Consider the following 17,617-nt stretch of genomic DNA (forward strand, 5'->3'; position numbering starts at 1 on the left):
AAATGAAGACGTCTGAAAGGATAGGTGTACACTCATGCATCACTGACTTCCACCACCTAACTCCTTGAGAACAACCAGCAATTTAAAGGTCACAGTGACATGACGTCTCCATGAATAGGCCTAGAATAGCTTCTCATACAATTCCTGAAAATAAAATTTCCGAAAACTCCCAACACAAGTCAATACTTGGAAGATTTCTTCAGTTTCTGAAGAAAACTTATCTCAAAATATTTTAATTTCAGTGATTAGGTGTCAGTCCAGAATAAGAAATATGCTAATATTATTAGAAAAAATGTTTCTTTGCTGGAAGAAAATCTGACCATGAATATTGCCAAGAATAACATTTCTTTTGAAAGGGCTTTCCGCACAGTTTTAGAACAGTGTTAAAGCAATGTTTATAGTTTAATAAATACATGTAAAATTGTATTGAACAATATCTTTTAGACAAAAACATTTGACACTGGAAGCATTTTATGGATGCAAGACCCCAATAAATGTGAGCATGTTGATTAGCTCTCATTCTCACATTCCGGGCAGTTTGCGTTCAACGATTCCAGAATCAAATTTAATCCCTATCGAAAGTGTCCAGAGCATGCTAAGCTACAAGCAGAAATATCATTTATGTGCACTAAATAATTGTAAGTGAACTATTTACCATCTAATTTAGAAAGCAAAGCAGTGTAAAAGCATTTTTCTTAATAAACATTCTTAATATACCTTCATGTCAGAATGATGAGATCTGATTGGTTCACGTGATCTTGATAAAATACTATGTATCCAGCCTTGGACTGACTGAGTTGGGTTTAACGCCGCTTTTAACATTATTTCAGTTATATCACAGCATGTCAGCGTAATGTGGGAGGAAAGCCCGTAGTCATGCAGGTCTAAGACGTTTACAACTTCGGTGAAACCCACGAGCACGGGTATGGTGCTGACAAACCTAGAAACATAATTGGAGCGAACCTGGATTCGAACCCACAATCATAGGTTTCTGGCGTGCCCAAGGGACGCAACTCTGCACAGCAAATCGCGGCGCCTTAGATGACTGGGCCACCCGTGCCCCCCCCAGCCTTGGAGGAAAATGAATTTCTCAGCGGGGGAATATATCCCTTATACCCTGCCACAAACAAGACTGTCTGCACATAGATTTCTGAGAGGGGGAATAAATCCCTTATACCCCACTTCAAAGCAAAAAGCTACATGCTTTTTCCAAGTCAATGAAAGTCACGTGACATAGCACAAGTTAACCTCAGCTCAAATGAATATTGTTTTCTATCAATTCTGAATTTGTTTTTATTCACTAAGATAAAATTCGCTGTAGCACTATCACTCAGGGTACATGGGGTTTTATGCATCCCCCGTTAGGCTTCATACCACTTGTGATGTGTGACACATAATACCTCAAGTCATACTGCTACAACTTACAATATACTTTCATAAACTTAACCATTTACTGAACAAAGAGTATTTTTCAGGTAATCAAAGAAAACAACCTAATACATGTCCCAATCTAGAAATCTCGTATTTAAGACGGTCAAATTTGAAAAAAAACATCTTCTTTCTGCTCTAGACTACCACTAATCAGCAACAAAATTCACTGAGATGGACAAGACAATCTTTCTACAACATAAAGTCACAGAATCAGCATTCTCTCATTTTAATAAATACAAACTAATATCATACACTCTTACAATCATAATGAAGTAAGATCATTGCAGTAATTTACAACAAAACAACATAAATTGCAAACAAGGACGGCTAAGGCAAAAACATCTTTCACTGCATGCTGTAGTTTCTACAGTACCTTTCAAGCCTTCCATTGATAAATATATTTATAACAATATAACGTAAAGGAAGAAGTATTAGTATACCAAATACCTACAATATAACAACCAAGTGCCATGATATGAGAAGCTTGCACTAGGCATGGTGTATCTATATGATATGAAGCAAACAAAACAAATCATCACTACGTCAGTATAAGCACTACATTTTCCTTTGAGACATTCGCCAGGCTGTAATAATTACAAAACTCTTCACCACTTTTAGCAATATACCAGCAATATCACGGCAGGGGACACCAGAAATGGGCTTCACACATTGTGTCACCACTAAGTGAACTGATGATATATAAATGATATATTATGTCTGTATTAGTTACAAATCTCTCACACATTAATGTCCAATGTAGCAAAACATAACCAGATTTTTTTTTTTGATCTAATGATATGGAGGTAAGATTAGGAATCTTTTGGGTCCACAAGATCGGTAGGATTTAAGAAATGAGGAAAACTAAAAATCTTGATGAGTTATTATTAATCTGAATTAGACTTTTTTTTTCCAACACATGCATGGATTTAGAACCACACAAAATGTATAGGTATTGCCAAAATGTCTTTGACAGCAGCAGGTCATCATGTAAGTAACACATACAGATGTAAGTTAGGACAGCAACACATGGCGAAAACTTTGTCATTGGTCACTTGCTCATAGAATTTCTCCCAAAATTATAAAATCTACCTTTTTCACTAATTTTAGTCCTGTGTTTGATCGTATAAGTCCAAAACTTGCAACTGCCAGATGTTGGTTGTTATTTAACATTTCCTAAAACATTCATAACAATCTTTTCTGTGAACATAGTATTACTATTTTCAGTGTGCAATAGCTATTGTGACCCACCATGAGAAAAGTGACCTTAAGGGTGGTAGGAAACAACTGTGCCTCGACGTCATAAAGAAAGACGTTTGATACAAACTTAATATGATCAGGATTGTCACGAAACCTGAAAAATTTACAGAAAATGAGTCCAAATGTATGGGGCCATGTATCTCTGTAATAAATATGAATTGAAGCTTGCTGATTGTAGTTTTTTGTTCCTAAGATAATGTAGTTTTAAAACATGAGATGTGATTTTTCACCCATAAGGACCCTTTTCTCATGTGGATCAGTTTTTATTCTTGTCTTTTTCTTAAAATAAAAATTACTCGTGTGAAAAAGTTCAGTTTACATGAATGAAAATGTCTAACAGAAAAAGAGATAAATCAAGCACAATATGGTTCATGTCTACCACAATGCGAGGCTACATCCATGCAAAACTAGCTCATGCATTTGAAGAGGGACACTTTGGATACAGAAGTAGAACATAAACATTTTTATATTTGTTGCATGACACCAACTGCATTGGCAAACTGTCCACATGTAAGATGTTGTTCATGTTGTGGTTATAAGGTCAGTATAAAACAAATCCGAAGCATCGTTCAACATTTAACCTTCGAAACAACATATCTGCTGATACAGTAGATAATTCATGGTTTGGCAGCAATGTGACAGCATCAGTGAATCCAACATTATTATTTCAGATACAGCAACAGGGCAATATATTTTGTTCCATGTTGGAACTTAATTTCATCCCTTGGACCAACCATTGTGTTCATGGTAGGGATATATCTCTTTGAGACAAGGACATTCTCACAACAGTGTGTCTGCTCACCAGGCATCCCAAATACCTTCAGAATCCTTTCATGTTGGCAAGGATTCATTATATCCGAAAGTAGTGCAAAGATATTTTCTTTAGGCACATATTTCCCTCCAGGACAATCCCAGGCCACCTCCTAAATGTAGACAGCCTGTCCTCTGATTTATTAAATTATATTAACATAAGACCACATAAAAAAAGATGTTTTCATCACTGACAAACACTAAAGACTATTAGTGAGCGAAAATGGTTTTACAGCGCTTTTAGCAATATACCAGTAATATCACGGCGGGGGGACACCAGAAATGAGCTTAATACATTGTACCCATGTGGAGAATCAAACCCAGGTCTTCAGCATGACAAGTGACCACCAGGTCACACAAAAAAAATCTGTACTTCCGTGTTCTAATTTACTGTAAATTTCAGCATAGTGAAATTAATTATTTAAAAAAAATATGTTTTAAACAGTGATGAGAAACAACATTTTTTGTATGGCTTAATACAGGACATGTAACATGATTCAAAGATTTCAAACTTCTACTGTCAGCTTGATCTACTCCAAGTACCGTATTCGACGTAATAAGCGCCCAGGGTGCTCTCAAAATTAGAAATAGGGGGCACTTATTGGAATATTATTTTAGTGAAAACAAACAAGTTAAAAGATAAATTTTGTGGTTTATGCTGACAGCCTGAAATATTTATGTACGACAGATATATTTTTCCAGAATTGAATTGCCCATAATTAAGTGTGCATATAACACATAGTTGCATATTATACGCGAATAAATAAGTCTTGTGTACATTGATCAATCGGAAGGGGTGCTAATTAGGATTGTTCACTGGCCAATATATTAGCAAATATCGCCGTGGGCGCTTATTAGAGCGGGGCTCTTATTACGTCGAATATGGTATATGGACACAGAACCCCAGCACCTGGTCACTCCAGCATATATATGTGCATACATTAGGAAGATGAAAGTAATGGCAACACTAAGCACAGTGTGTACAGTGACTTAACATGGGCATTTGAAGGCAAATAAGCTCCCAGGCCCATTCTGTACTCCGTTAACTACGGCAGTGGATGGCTGCAGGTGATTAGTAAACTCAGGTTTATACAATTTGTGCCTTGGTTGGAAACGAAGACTGAATAAGCCTGCACTGTAGTGAAGCAATGTCCAGTGGTACATGTCAGATCTATTCATTGTAAACATGAAATTATATACATATCTCTGTTATCTGTTCTCTGTTATTAGCACTATTTATGCCAAAATCTTTTGAGTCCACTTGCCAGACCATCTCTCTCAGCATCACTTTCTGGAACCTTAGTGTTACAATAAGGATTACAATTGCTTATGTGACCAAATAGAATTGATCAGACTTGGGATTCAGACAGATAAAGTGACAGGTTGTCAGCATGTCCAGTATCGTTAGTGAGCAGTCTATCTGTCTGTCACCACTGTGGCTGGACAATCATCACCAGTATCATACTTTCATCAACTGGGCTTACAGATCCTTAAATATGAAATTTACCAATTAAGGTATAAAATAAAAATTTGATTATTTTTTTCTTCTGGCTGACTGTTATCCAATTTTAGTAACAAAACATAATGTCAGTAGTAGAAGGGAAGTAACTCTTTGAATGTCATCAAAAACATACATTTTAAAAATTTCTTTGGTTCTTTTGTTTACCCTAACCAACTATATTTTTAACATGATTAAGACATGAATTTCAAAACCATGTTTCAAAAATGTATTTTGTTTCAAACACTGACCACCAAGCCTAGTGATTTTAGAACATTCTGTAATCCCGATAATTACCCCAAACAGGTCTTATTGTGTACAGGATCAGCTTCTCGTGTGTTCAGCAGGAGAAATGTCAATAGCATGCTTCAAACAAAATCAGAAATATCACTTCTATAATCTGTTTGAGGTAAAGTTTGTAAATAGTTGGTAATTTTTTTAATTTGTCTATCATTTGATTCCTCACATCAACATGATACAATGTCACATCGTACAATATAAATCTTTGATTATCAACTCCCCAGAACATCCTCCATTTGAGGAACATTCAATCGATCAGTTCACATGACAAGTAACAAAGCAATACTATAAGCATCGGATAACTGATGATAAGTGCTGAAATCTGTCTTAAAAATATACTTCTAATCAGTATTTGAAGAAAACATTTCCTTTGGTATTTGCCAATGTACAAAATTCAACATATTTTGTTCATCATGATGGCTGACAGATACAATATTTGACAACTCTCTTCTCCAAACTCAGTAAGCTGAAAAGCCAAACTATTACAGCATCAAAAGATGAAGAGTGGAATCCAAACATTAGCTGAAGCTGAAGTAAAATAATCAATTCTTTACAAAGAGCAACAAATAAGATGCGTATAAGGTTTAAGGATAACAATTATGATAACACAATTACCACGGACTTACACCAAGCAACAAGGTCTCACCAGCACCAGATAAAAGTTTGACACTCGTTATGAGTCTTTAAGTATTAACTATCAGGTTCATTCCAACAATATTCACATCAACATATTATGTACCAAGCAAATAATATTTACAGGTTAATTCTTGAAATGGGTAACAATGTTGACAATGAATATTCATTTAAATGTGAAACTCCATTCTCATCCCCTGTACAACATCACAATCAATAAGTTTGCCGAAAAGAAAAACAGGTTCTGTGTTTCCGTACCATACAGTTAACATTCAGACTCTTCCAAAGGTAGAATAAACATAAAAATTTATACAGAACATATGACACTGATATTCAAATTCTAACAAATGGGAGTCATTTAAAAATGTAGCCGAGTTAATATCATTTAGATCCCAGGGATACATACTGGTTCATATTCAACAGAGATTCTATTCAATGATTAAAAAAAAATCAAAAAAAATTTCAATAACTTAAGCACAATTTTCTAACCAAAATGCAACTGATCTCTTGACAAAATCAAAAAAAAAAACATGCTACTGAAGCCTTTTTTAATACAATCCTACTTGAACAGTCCAAAATAGAGAACTGATGTCTTTGCATTGTGTGTCAAAATAATGTAGCCAACGAAATCACTTGGCCCACCCCGTCAAAACGTACCCTACATACAGCATCCAATAAGAATATTCAGAGTAGGATTTGACAGAAGATCCAATAGAAATCCAATTTAAGCATAATCTAACCACTATGACTGTCATAGCTCCCATATTCTATCACAAAGAAAGTCGTAGAGCTAAGATTGCATGCAGAACAGGCCCTATTCTCAAGTCTGTCGGACACATCCCAACCATTGTGATTCTGCTGATGTTGTGCAGGGTGTGAGAATGGTCCCGTAGAAAGGTTACCGTGATGACTATACACAGGCTATCCCTACCTTCCCCCTCTGTTATCTGTACAATCGTTTGTTCTGACACCTGCCTCGTTATGTATGGTTACAGTAGAGCATATGTATGATAAATATGCTACATATATACATTCTGAATCACTCTAGATTCATAATGGTGTTTTTATAACACAGGGAGTTGAGATCATGATGCAAAAATAATCCATATAAAAGGCAGAAATATACACAGGTAGGGATGAGGATGATGATGAAGATGATGATTCAATGTACATATTTATAGATCATAAGAGTGGTAGATGTAATATGGCCAGCATATTAACACATCAACTGTGTAATAACCCCATTCAGCATAACCTCCAAGGCTTCAAATCAAATAATGTTGTGGTTCTAGTCAAGTTTCTGTACAGACAAATTTCACATTCTCATCTCATGTATGTCTGGGCTGTAATGTTAGATACTTGTGTTACATGACACTGCAGGGTTAGACATGTCCGCTAGTCCTACAGTCTGAGACCATCAGGAATCAAGAAGGGCAAGACACATTTGATCAGAATCTAGGCATGACAGTGAACTAGTACAAAAAGTACTGCTGGATTTAGATTTAATTCATGATGTTGCCCCTGCATTGACAACAAACCAGTCAAAAGTTTGATATACATAAGTTTGAACCACAACATCATTATTCAGGCCCAACTTAGTTTCACAGATAGACAGAATAGACAAAGGATTTCAGAGTGATGGCATAGAAATGGTTTCCATAACACATGAGAAATAATGTATTTTAATAAGCTGGCAGCAGCAGCAGCAACCTTGATGGTTCCATCCAAGATGACCTGATAAACAACCAGACCACATACAAGCATTGCTTATCAATAAATGACACTGGTAGCCTGTTTATGACAAAAAGCCGTATTTAGTTGCATAGCAGCATTGAATGAAAAGTTGTATAGCAAAACAGTGTTAATTCAGTTTATGAATGACATGAGAATCAATCTATCACGATTCAGTTTTGGTTTTCATTTATGAAATTACGATTTCTTTTTCTTTCTCGTCTCAATTTGAAGAACCAACACATGCATACAGAGACAGTGTACACTGGTACACATTGTGGAAGATTTCAAGCATCTAGTAAGGGAGATAACTCTCACTTAACTCTTCATTTGAGAAAAACCATGCAGAAAATGTTGGAAACTTGATCACTGTGTCAGTCAGATTTGACGATAATACTTCTTCAAGAATAGGGATGTCACAATATATGATATGATACACATCAGTGTATACCTCACAATACATATGAGGATCATGCACTGCATATATATATCTTATTCTAGCTTATTCTACAAGGATAGAACAAATTAGAAGAAAATGAGAATGAAATGTGATGATAATGACTCATTGTTTCAGCTAGTTCTAAATATACACAAAAGCAAGAGTAACTGTGATAATGTTCTTATTTGTCACAATCCAAAATTCCTCTCTTCATCGTTGAAGATTTCAAGTGTAACGATGTTCAATTTGGATGCAGGTAAACCCATACGTTTTCTAAGGAAGTCATAATTTTCGAAAATTAAACTTTCAAATAAATGTTGTTCAGCGCATTTTGTGTTCTTTTCAAGTTCTGGTAAAATGTCTGGTCAGCGTAAGTCCCCATTTATGATTTACAGCTGTCTGTAAGGAAAGTAACTGAAAGTGTGACTTTTTTCTTTACCCCAAAAAGAATATAACATCATAAATTAATCTACCCTGGCCCATCTTCACAAGTGGTTTGTTTACACAATTAAAAGAGTGATCAATCTATATATCAATGATATCTTACATAATCATAACCACTTTTGCCTTTGTGTATATATCAGTAATCTCGTTCTTATTTTTCACACCTTTCAACGGATACTCAACAAATGTTACACATCATTTGTATCGAAACGAAAAATGAAATTGTGCACTGTGTCTAAAAAACAAGTTAATTGTTAGTCTGGTGCATTGTGACATCCCCAGTCAAGGAAATCAATTGCTTGCAAGAGACAATGATGCAGAGATGTCAAGAACAGTTTCAGTCAGTGAAAGCAAAATCGGCTTGCTTATATTACACGTTTCTTTCAAAATATTGGAATTCCCTGATCTCTTGCAAACTGAATACACAACCTTTAATGCACAGCAAGGATTGTGAACATGACTGTTTCCCCAAAACAATATCAGTAACCTTTTGTGAATTAACATCATTTGCCAGAAAATGTACAAAAACCTTTACAAACAAATGCCATAAAATGTGATGTTAACTGAAATTATTCATGTTGTACATTAAGAATATGTCTAAAAATGTCTATGCGCAAAACAAATTCTGATGTTAATCCCTTCATCTCAAAACGACCATGTGCCACCTTGCTATTACATAAGTAACCGTGGTAACCATGCCAAAACAGCAACAAGGCTTCAAATTTGACAGGTAGACATATCCATACAATCCACAATGACCACTGTAACGTAATACTGTTTTTTTCTGATTGTTAAGACATTACATGATTGACACTGGTTTGACAACACTACCACAGATTGTTAAATGATAGATGTTGATGAAGATTATAATTGTGTAGTTAGCAAGTTTTATTGCATTCAGTGATTCATCACAACTCTAATTCTCTAAATCAACAAGATGAATGAGTGATAGATTAGCAAGTGTTGCACATGCATGAAGATGATGTCACGCATAACGACGCGTCGACTACCAATGCATATACAGACTAGGCCCTGACAGGTGAATATATAGAGTCAAACAGGGGAACTCTAGCACTCCCACGCGAGGTGACGAGCACTGATGAAGACAAACTTACATACGCCCTATGTCGGCTGGCAGTTTACCTTCCCCTGAAACAGGTCAGATATACATATAGAAACACCATTGTCTTATCGGGTTAGAATATACCAAGGTAGGCAGCAGGTAGGGTCTAGAAACAACCCTCACGCCAACTTTCATCAGAGTCCTGAGATGAGGGAGGGCGCGGTGAAGAGGCATTGGATCTGAAACGCAGATGTAAACAGGCCATGGTCAAGGTGCATGCACTGTCTATCATGCCATATCAGTATAAAAAAATGAAAGGTAATATCCAAAATCTATATGACATTATTTCATCTCAGTTATCAGACTATTGAAAGAACATGCATTATTCAAGGATTTGAGTGGGTCTTGATTAAAGCTTCTCAAAAACCTTTTTCAGTTATATCAGAAAGTGTCAGAATAATGTGGAAAATCCAATATGAGGCTGGTCGTTTGGCACTTTGGTCAAACTTTCAAGCCGAGGTAGAGTTCTGACAGGATCACAGTTGAGATGCGAAAACAGTCAGCAGATCCTTGCACGGCCAAGGCCTGCAATTGTGTGCACAGGCTCCCCTAGACCTCTTGACCAACACTGCCCGATTACATTTGGAAGGGATAATGTAATGAAGGATTACACAATTAAAATGAGCTTGACTATCAGATACAGCCAACCTATCTAAAATCTCCATATTCTTGGACATACTTTGTCTTTACTATCAAGGAGGCTAACACAACAAACTACCTTGATAACTGGTGACATGTCCCTAGCCCCTTGACACATCCTACTTCAATGATGTACTGCTAGTTTGAGTGAGGCATAACAAAACAAACACAAAGAGCATGAAACATAATGGAACAGTTACAAGCAATTCAGGTTTATAAACAGAATCTCACCCAAGTATCTATTGGTATCAAATATGTAAACATGAGTTGATTTAAGAATTGACCTTCACTTTGTGTGAGTTCATTGGAGTATGAACCTTCATAGAGTGAGGGCCAAACTGTATGAACGTCGGAGCTTGAGGGCCAAATGATTTCATATGTTTGCTATCAAAAGACATGGGTGGATTCTAATTATCATACAAAATCATTCTTCAAACTCTTTCTGTTCATAAACAGTAAAGAACCAGTGCCTTGAATGTAAAAAGTAGAGCTAACCAGCTTTAGTGGCAGAGAGACAAGTGATGTCTTTTGATTGTGATGTCATGGTAACCAATGTCATCACAATGGTCTGCAAAGCATTGTGATGCAATTTAATTGTAGTAATATGTCCAAGGAGATAAAGACAGATATTTATAATAAATTGCTGTCAGCATTGATATTCAATAATTACTGAGGACTAAAAACTAACATTAAAATCTAATGATTTGAACAAAATATGTTACCATGGAGAGAAACATGCCAAACTTAAGCTACATCAGTAGGATAATTTCACAGATGTTTACAGAGCCAATGTGCCTGACAGAATCAAAGAGCATGGTCAAAACAAGGTAAAAAATCTAAACATTGTGAACAGAGCAAATGTGTTGAGCCCAATAAGTACACAAATACCAAATTTCATTACATCTTGAACAAAAAGGCTGTGCAATGGCAATAAGAAAGAAGTTTCAGCTTTCAGTGTGGTCAAAGTTCTAAGGTCAAAATTCAATATATTGCACACACACACAAAAAAAATATATATGCTGAGCCGCATTACTAACTACACATGTACCAAATTTCTTGCATTTTTTTAAAGATATGTCAGAGTAAGGGTCGATATAGGTTATTTTTTCAAAGAGGCTGTAAATAAAACAAAACTGTAAACGCCATCTCATGCTGCTTTTGTTCTCTAAAGCTGCCAACCTACCTTCTAGGAGTGGGGAGGGATGTCCTGCCAGTGGCAGGGCGCGGGATTGTCCTGCGGGTGGGAGTAGGAAGACCACTTCTGGAGGGGGACGTAGCCCGACGGGGGATCTGGGCAGGTTGTTTGAGTCCCCCCATGGCTGGCGATGCTGACCGGAGCGCAGGTTGCTGAAGACGGGACATATTACGTGCCTCTGGGGCGAGGTTATTCTCATCACTCCCTACTGACTGATGGTCTAGACTCGAGTCACTGGAGTGAAGGCCGGGCTGGGGGTACTGCAGGCGGGACACATTCGGTACACTTCGACGACCACTTGGAGATTCTGGAAATATAGTAACAATGTCTGATAAAATAAGTGTTAATACTAAAGGCTGACAGTCACCACATCAAGTTTTAGTTGTCTGCAGTAGGTGAGTGAGTGAGTGAGTATGGTTTTACGCCGCTTTTAGCAATATTCCAGCAATATCACGGCGGGGGACACCAGAAATGGGCTTCACACATTGTGCCCATGTCGGGAATCAAACCCGGGTCTTTGGCGTGACGAGCGAACGCTTTAACCACTAGGCTACCCGACCGCCCCGTCTGCAGTAGGTAGCCCTAACTCTGATGATCACTGAACTACCATGGTGACTGCTAACTCCTTGTAGTGAGAAAGTGAATATGGTTATGCGCCAGTTTTAGCAATATTCCAGCAACGTCACAGCAGAGGACACAAGAAATTAGCCTCACACATTGTACCCATGTGGGTATCGAGCCTGGGTGACTAATGATCACTTAACCTACCAAGGTACCCCACCGTCTGATAACTCCTACGTGCATGTTATATTATGATGTGGTCAGCAATATTCCAGCTAGATTACAGCTTTCAGCAGTCAAGCAAAAAATGACTAAAAAAGCAAGAAATCAAGTATGAGCAACAATTCAATCGGGACATGCCGTGCCAATTGTTTTAATGAGGCACCAATTTTTATTGTGAATGGAAATATTTTCCAGAAAACATCCAAACACATCCTCTCCACACCCCAGCCACTGGGGTACTACCACTATCTCTCCAAAACCATGGTTCATACTTGAGCCACCAAAATTAATCCTATTTCAAGACCTTTTGAAGACAATGATCACACTTTTCAAAGCAGATTAAAACTTAAGGCTATTTCCATGCTGGACTACCATTTACATGGTGTGTGAAGCATGGCTTACGTAAATCTTGACACTGTAAACACAGTAACCACAGAAACGTATCAAAAACAATTTTGGTGGAATCACTGCCAATACAACATTGAATTTAAAACCTCTAATATTACATAATCAGAGTATTAAACATAGGTCTTGCTGACAAGAAACATTCACATCACCCGGCAACAAGGGAAAACATGTCAGTCAACACGAAAAACACAAGCCGCAGAAGAAGCACGGAAAAGCATAGAAACGCTGAATACCACAAGAAAAAAAGATAGATAACACACCAAAGGACCTCAAAACAGTTTGAAACACACGCATCAAAGGATAGATTCTTCGGAAATCAGGCAAGAGATCGTCTCTCATGTCCTTTTTTGGTAGCAAGGAAGAGTGATAATGAAATATAGGGGATGTGTCTTCCGACACCAGAAGTCTCAGAAGTCATGGAGGTCAAGTTGGGCAAACGAGTAGTGAAGACACTAATAGACTCATTCATTTCCAGTTAGGACTTTGTTAGTAAGAGCAATGTGCAATATGTGATGTAGGATAACTTAAAAATAAACAATTTCTCTTGATGCAAAGTCTTTGAAATTTAGGGCATCCTTGCAGTCAAGGATGAGTATCATTTTCTTCTTGTATGGCCAGCATATGCCTCATTAAAATTCTCCATCCCAGTGTTTTTGAATTAAAATCTACTTTAAATTACCCTGGCTGTACCCCAATTCTCAATGTTTCTTAATCATGCTATGATGTATAAGTAAAACAAGCCTTTATTGATGCTTTATTGAATCTATGGACCAATGGGCTTGTGGTCTCTTCAGTGCATAATTACACATTGATTACCTATGGACAAAGACCCCTTATGGTTAATTTGAACACTGATGTACCAACCTGTGGTAAATGGGTTAGCGCCAGGGTTGATGTACTGACTAGCATGTGGACTATCGGGGGGACTGCTGGCATCGGAACCAAGGCTGTTTCTGTGGCGCTGATGATACATGCCATCACCTGCAAATGAAAAAAATCATCATATAAATACATGAAAGTGATTCTATGGCAATTGATTGGATAAACTTACAAAAAGAATAGGCCATGCCCACTAACAGACTACTGTTTCCTGATTGGCTGATTGCTGAAAGGGGCGGGGCCTGTGTTGTACTATTGCACTGAACGATGTCACCGATTTCATATTGTTGTCTCCAGTCTTTATTTGTGTTCATGATTAAATAAGCGGCCTGTGAAGTTATTTATTGTTGACATAAATATTAATATATAATGATAAGAATCAACTTAAAAATATTGAAATGTAAATCCAGTGGACACCATTTTAAATGTTTTTACTTAATAAAGGCAACAAAATACTGAAATCAATTCTTAAAAATATCTAGTCCAGATCATCTGATTCATAAAATCCAAACTCTAAATCTAAAATCTGTACTTCATTTGTTTGCTTAATAATTAATTCTAAATTAGATATAAACAAATGATGAAAGCTGACAAAAACTGGGAAATGAATTACTTAACCTTGAACCACATACCAGTGTTATTGGTAAATGGACAAACAAAATGATTCCAGTACATACTATCAAAGCGTCCAGGACTAGATCTATTAGAACCGCCAGGAGAACCGCTGTTGTCTGTATCACTGGTACCAAACTGTCCCGGCAACTGACGGGCACGCAGACCTAGAAAGGGGAATAACTCTGTCAAAAGGCTCAGTAGTTTAATTTACTTTCCTTGTAATGAGTTTATAAGGTATCGCTTTACAGCAGATATAATTATGGAAATGTCTCGTATATGACGGCATTTGACAAAACTGTTGGAATGATTAGGATGAACAAACAAGACAAACCTTTCCTCGGTGATGCATTTATACTCTGTCGTAAACCTGAAAAGAGAGTTAAATAATAAAGATATTTTCAATAAAAAGGCTTATTTAGAGTTCTCAATGAATTCAATGTTTAAACTCAGGGTTTTATCCCAACTTACAATACTGGGGGTCCTTACAGTAAACTAAAGGTCCTGTAATGTACTGAACTGATGTAGTGTTCTTACTGTAAGATTTGATAATGATCTTAATTAAAGAACCTGTATATTTCTTGTCAACAACTTCGTACAAAGAACATAATTGTGCAGCCCTTGGGATGCAATCCCTTTTTTTTCGTTCGTCCAGTCTATACATATGTATGTACTGGACATACATGTCTGCATTGTGTTAAAACCTGTTAACGTCATCATTAAACACAAAATGGCATCATTGCAATAGTTCTGTTCCCCAACTGAACTATATAAGAGCAGATAACATCTGAAAGGATCAGAAAATAAAACTGAGCGACATGTTCCAAATGGAAATAATTTGTGAATTGTCATCTTAACTGTCATGGGGGCCAAGGCTTTCCCAGTTACATCTCCTTATAACAAACAGTTGTGACAAATATATTTGGTAACCATGCATTTCAACTATCTACTTTAGAGCCCCAAAACATATTTTAGGAACTTGATTCACACATATGTTCCAAGAAGAACAGAAAAGGAAAGAGGTCCAACTGCACCAAAAGTATTTCAAAATTATATTTCCCAATATTATAACCAATTGTACTGTCTTTTCAACCTTTACTATTAAATCTTCAAATCCAAACCTTGCAAGTAACACATGATATACACTGAACACTGACACTGCCTTAGGGACATATCTCAGCATGCTAACCATGAGGTAAACACTCTCCGACTTCCATAAAAGTTATAAAAGAAACCGAGAGTGCTGTCTTACTTTCTTCCTGCATTTTGGCCAGAGTCTCTATGTCAGCAACATTGGCGTTTCTCTGAGCGTCGTCACGGGGATCATTCTCCTTCTCAAAGTTGCCGGGCTGTAGTTTTTCTCGACCCTTCTTTGGTCGAGTGAAGGTGCCTGTGTCAACACGACTGCCGGCTGTGGGACAGAGAGCAAGGATGGTGACCACCAAGTATGGATAACACGGACAGCAATACACAGGAAACAGGCAGGACTATAGTGATGACATGGTGGTGACCATCAAGTATGGATAACATGGAGCAACAATACACAGGAAACAGGCAGGACTATAGTGATAACATGGACAACAATACACACGAAACAGGCAGGACTATAGTGATAACATGGACAACAATACACAGGAAACAGGCAGGACTATAGTGATGACAGGGTGGTGACCATCAAGTATGGATAACATGGAGCAACAATACACAGGAAACAGGCAGGACTATAGTGATGACAGGGTGTTGACCATCAAGTATGGATAACATGGACAACAATACACAGGAAACAGGCAGGACTATAGTGATGACAGGGTGGTGACCATCAAGTATGGATAACATGGACAACAATACACAGGAAACAGGCAGGACTATAGTGATGACAGGGTGGTGACCATCAAGTATGGATAACATGGAACAACAATACACAGGAAACAGGCAGGACTATAGTGATGACAGGGTGGTGACCATCAAGTATGGATAACATGGACAACAATACACAGGAAACAGGCAGGACTATAGTGATGACAGGGTGGTGACCAACAAGTATGGATAACACGGACAACAATACACAGGAAACAGGCAGGACTATAGTGATGACAGGGTGGTGACCATCAAGTATGGATAACATGGAACAACAATACACAGGAAACAGGCAGGACTATAGTGATGACAGGGTGGTGACCATCAAGTATGGATAACATGGAACAACAATACACAGGAAACAGGCAGGACTATAGTGATGACATGGAACAACAATACACAGGAAACAGGCAGGACTATAGTGATGACAGGGTGGTGACCATCAAGTATGGATAACATGGACAACAATACACAGGAAACAGGCAGGACTATAGTGATGACAGGGTGGTGACCAACAAGTATGGATAACACGGACAACAATACACAGGAAACAGGCAGGACTATAGTGATGACAGGGTGGTGACCATCAAGTATGGATAACATGGAACAACAATACACAGGAAACAGGCAGGACTATAGTGATGACAGGGTGGTGACCATCAAGTATGGATAACATGGAACAGCAATACACAGGAAACAGGCAGGACTATAGTGATGACAGGGTGGTGACCATCAAGTATGGATAACATGGACAACAATACACAGGAAACAGGCAGGACTATAGTGATGACAGGGTGGTGACCATCAAGTATGGATAACATGGACAACAATACACAGGAAACAGGCAGGACTATAGTGATGACAGGGTGGTGACCATCAAGTATTGATAACATGGAACAACAATACACAGGAAACAGGCAGGACTATAGTGATGACAGGGTGGTGACCATCAAGTATGGATAACATGGAACAACAATACACAGGAAACAGGCAGGACTATAGTGATGACAGGGTGGTGACCATCAAGTATGGATAACATGGAACAACAATACACAGGAAACAGGCAGGACTATAGTGATGACAGGGTGGTGACCATCAAGTATGGATAACATGGAACAACAATACACAGGAAACAGGCAGGACTATAGTGATGACATGGAACAACAATACACAGGAAACAGGCAGGACTATAGTGATGACAGGGTGGTGACCATCAAGTATGGATAACATGGAACAACAATACACAGGAAACAGGCAGGACTATAGTGATGACAGGGTGGTGACCATCAAGTATGGATAACATGGAACAACAATACACAGGAAACAGGCAGGACTATAGTGATGACATGGAACAACAATACACAGGAAACAGGCAGGACTATAGTGATGACAGGGTGGTGACCATCAAGTATGGATAACATGGAACAACAATACACAGGAAACAGGCAGGACTATGGTGATGACAGGGTGGTGACCATCAAGTATGGATAACACGGACAACAATACATAGGAAACAGGCAGGACTATAGTGATGACAGGGTGGTGACCATCAAGTATGGATAACATGGAACAACAATA

The 17,617-nt window shown here is 37.8% G+C and overlaps 1 protein-coding gene across 3 annotated transcripts in view; it reads right to left on the bottom strand.

The window, feature by feature from the left end:
* Positions 1 to 4,261: 4,261 nt before the first annotated feature.
* The window catches only part of LOC124139632 (SLAIN motif-containing protein 2-like), a 33,937-nt gene continuing 20,581 nt past the window's right edge, over positions 4,262 to 17,617 (bottom strand). Inside the window, exons 4-9 of one of the 3 annotated variants that reach the window (XR_007218940.1) lie at positions 15,435 to 15,593; positions 14,517 to 14,552; positions 14,248 to 14,349; positions 13,556 to 13,672; positions 10,385 to 11,807; positions 4,262 to 9,845 (exon numbers count right to left, since the gene is read on the bottom strand). Coding sequence is in view for 2 of the 3 variants with exons in the window: in XM_046506870.2 (XP_046362826.2) it covers positions 9,773 to 9,845; positions 11,489 to 11,807; positions 13,556 to 13,672; positions 14,248 to 14,349; positions 14,517 to 14,552; positions 15,435 to 15,593 (806 nt within the window). In the remaining variant the exon portion in view is untranslated. The remainder of the gene's footprint in view (positions 9,846 to 10,384; positions 11,808 to 13,555; positions 13,673 to 14,247; positions 14,350 to 14,516; positions 14,553 to 15,434; positions 15,594 to 17,617) is intronic. The other 2 variants (XM_046506872.2, XM_046506870.2) reach the window with 2 other exon arrangements.

The sequence above is a fragment of the Haliotis rufescens genome, unplaced genomic scaffold, assembly GCF_023055435.1.
Source record: "Haliotis rufescens isolate VD_foot unplaced genomic scaffold, xgHalRufe1.0.p SCAF_7, whole genome shotgun sequence".
Lineage (NCBI taxonomy): Eukaryota > Metazoa > Mollusca > Gastropoda > Lepetellida > Haliotidae > Haliotis > Haliotis rufescens.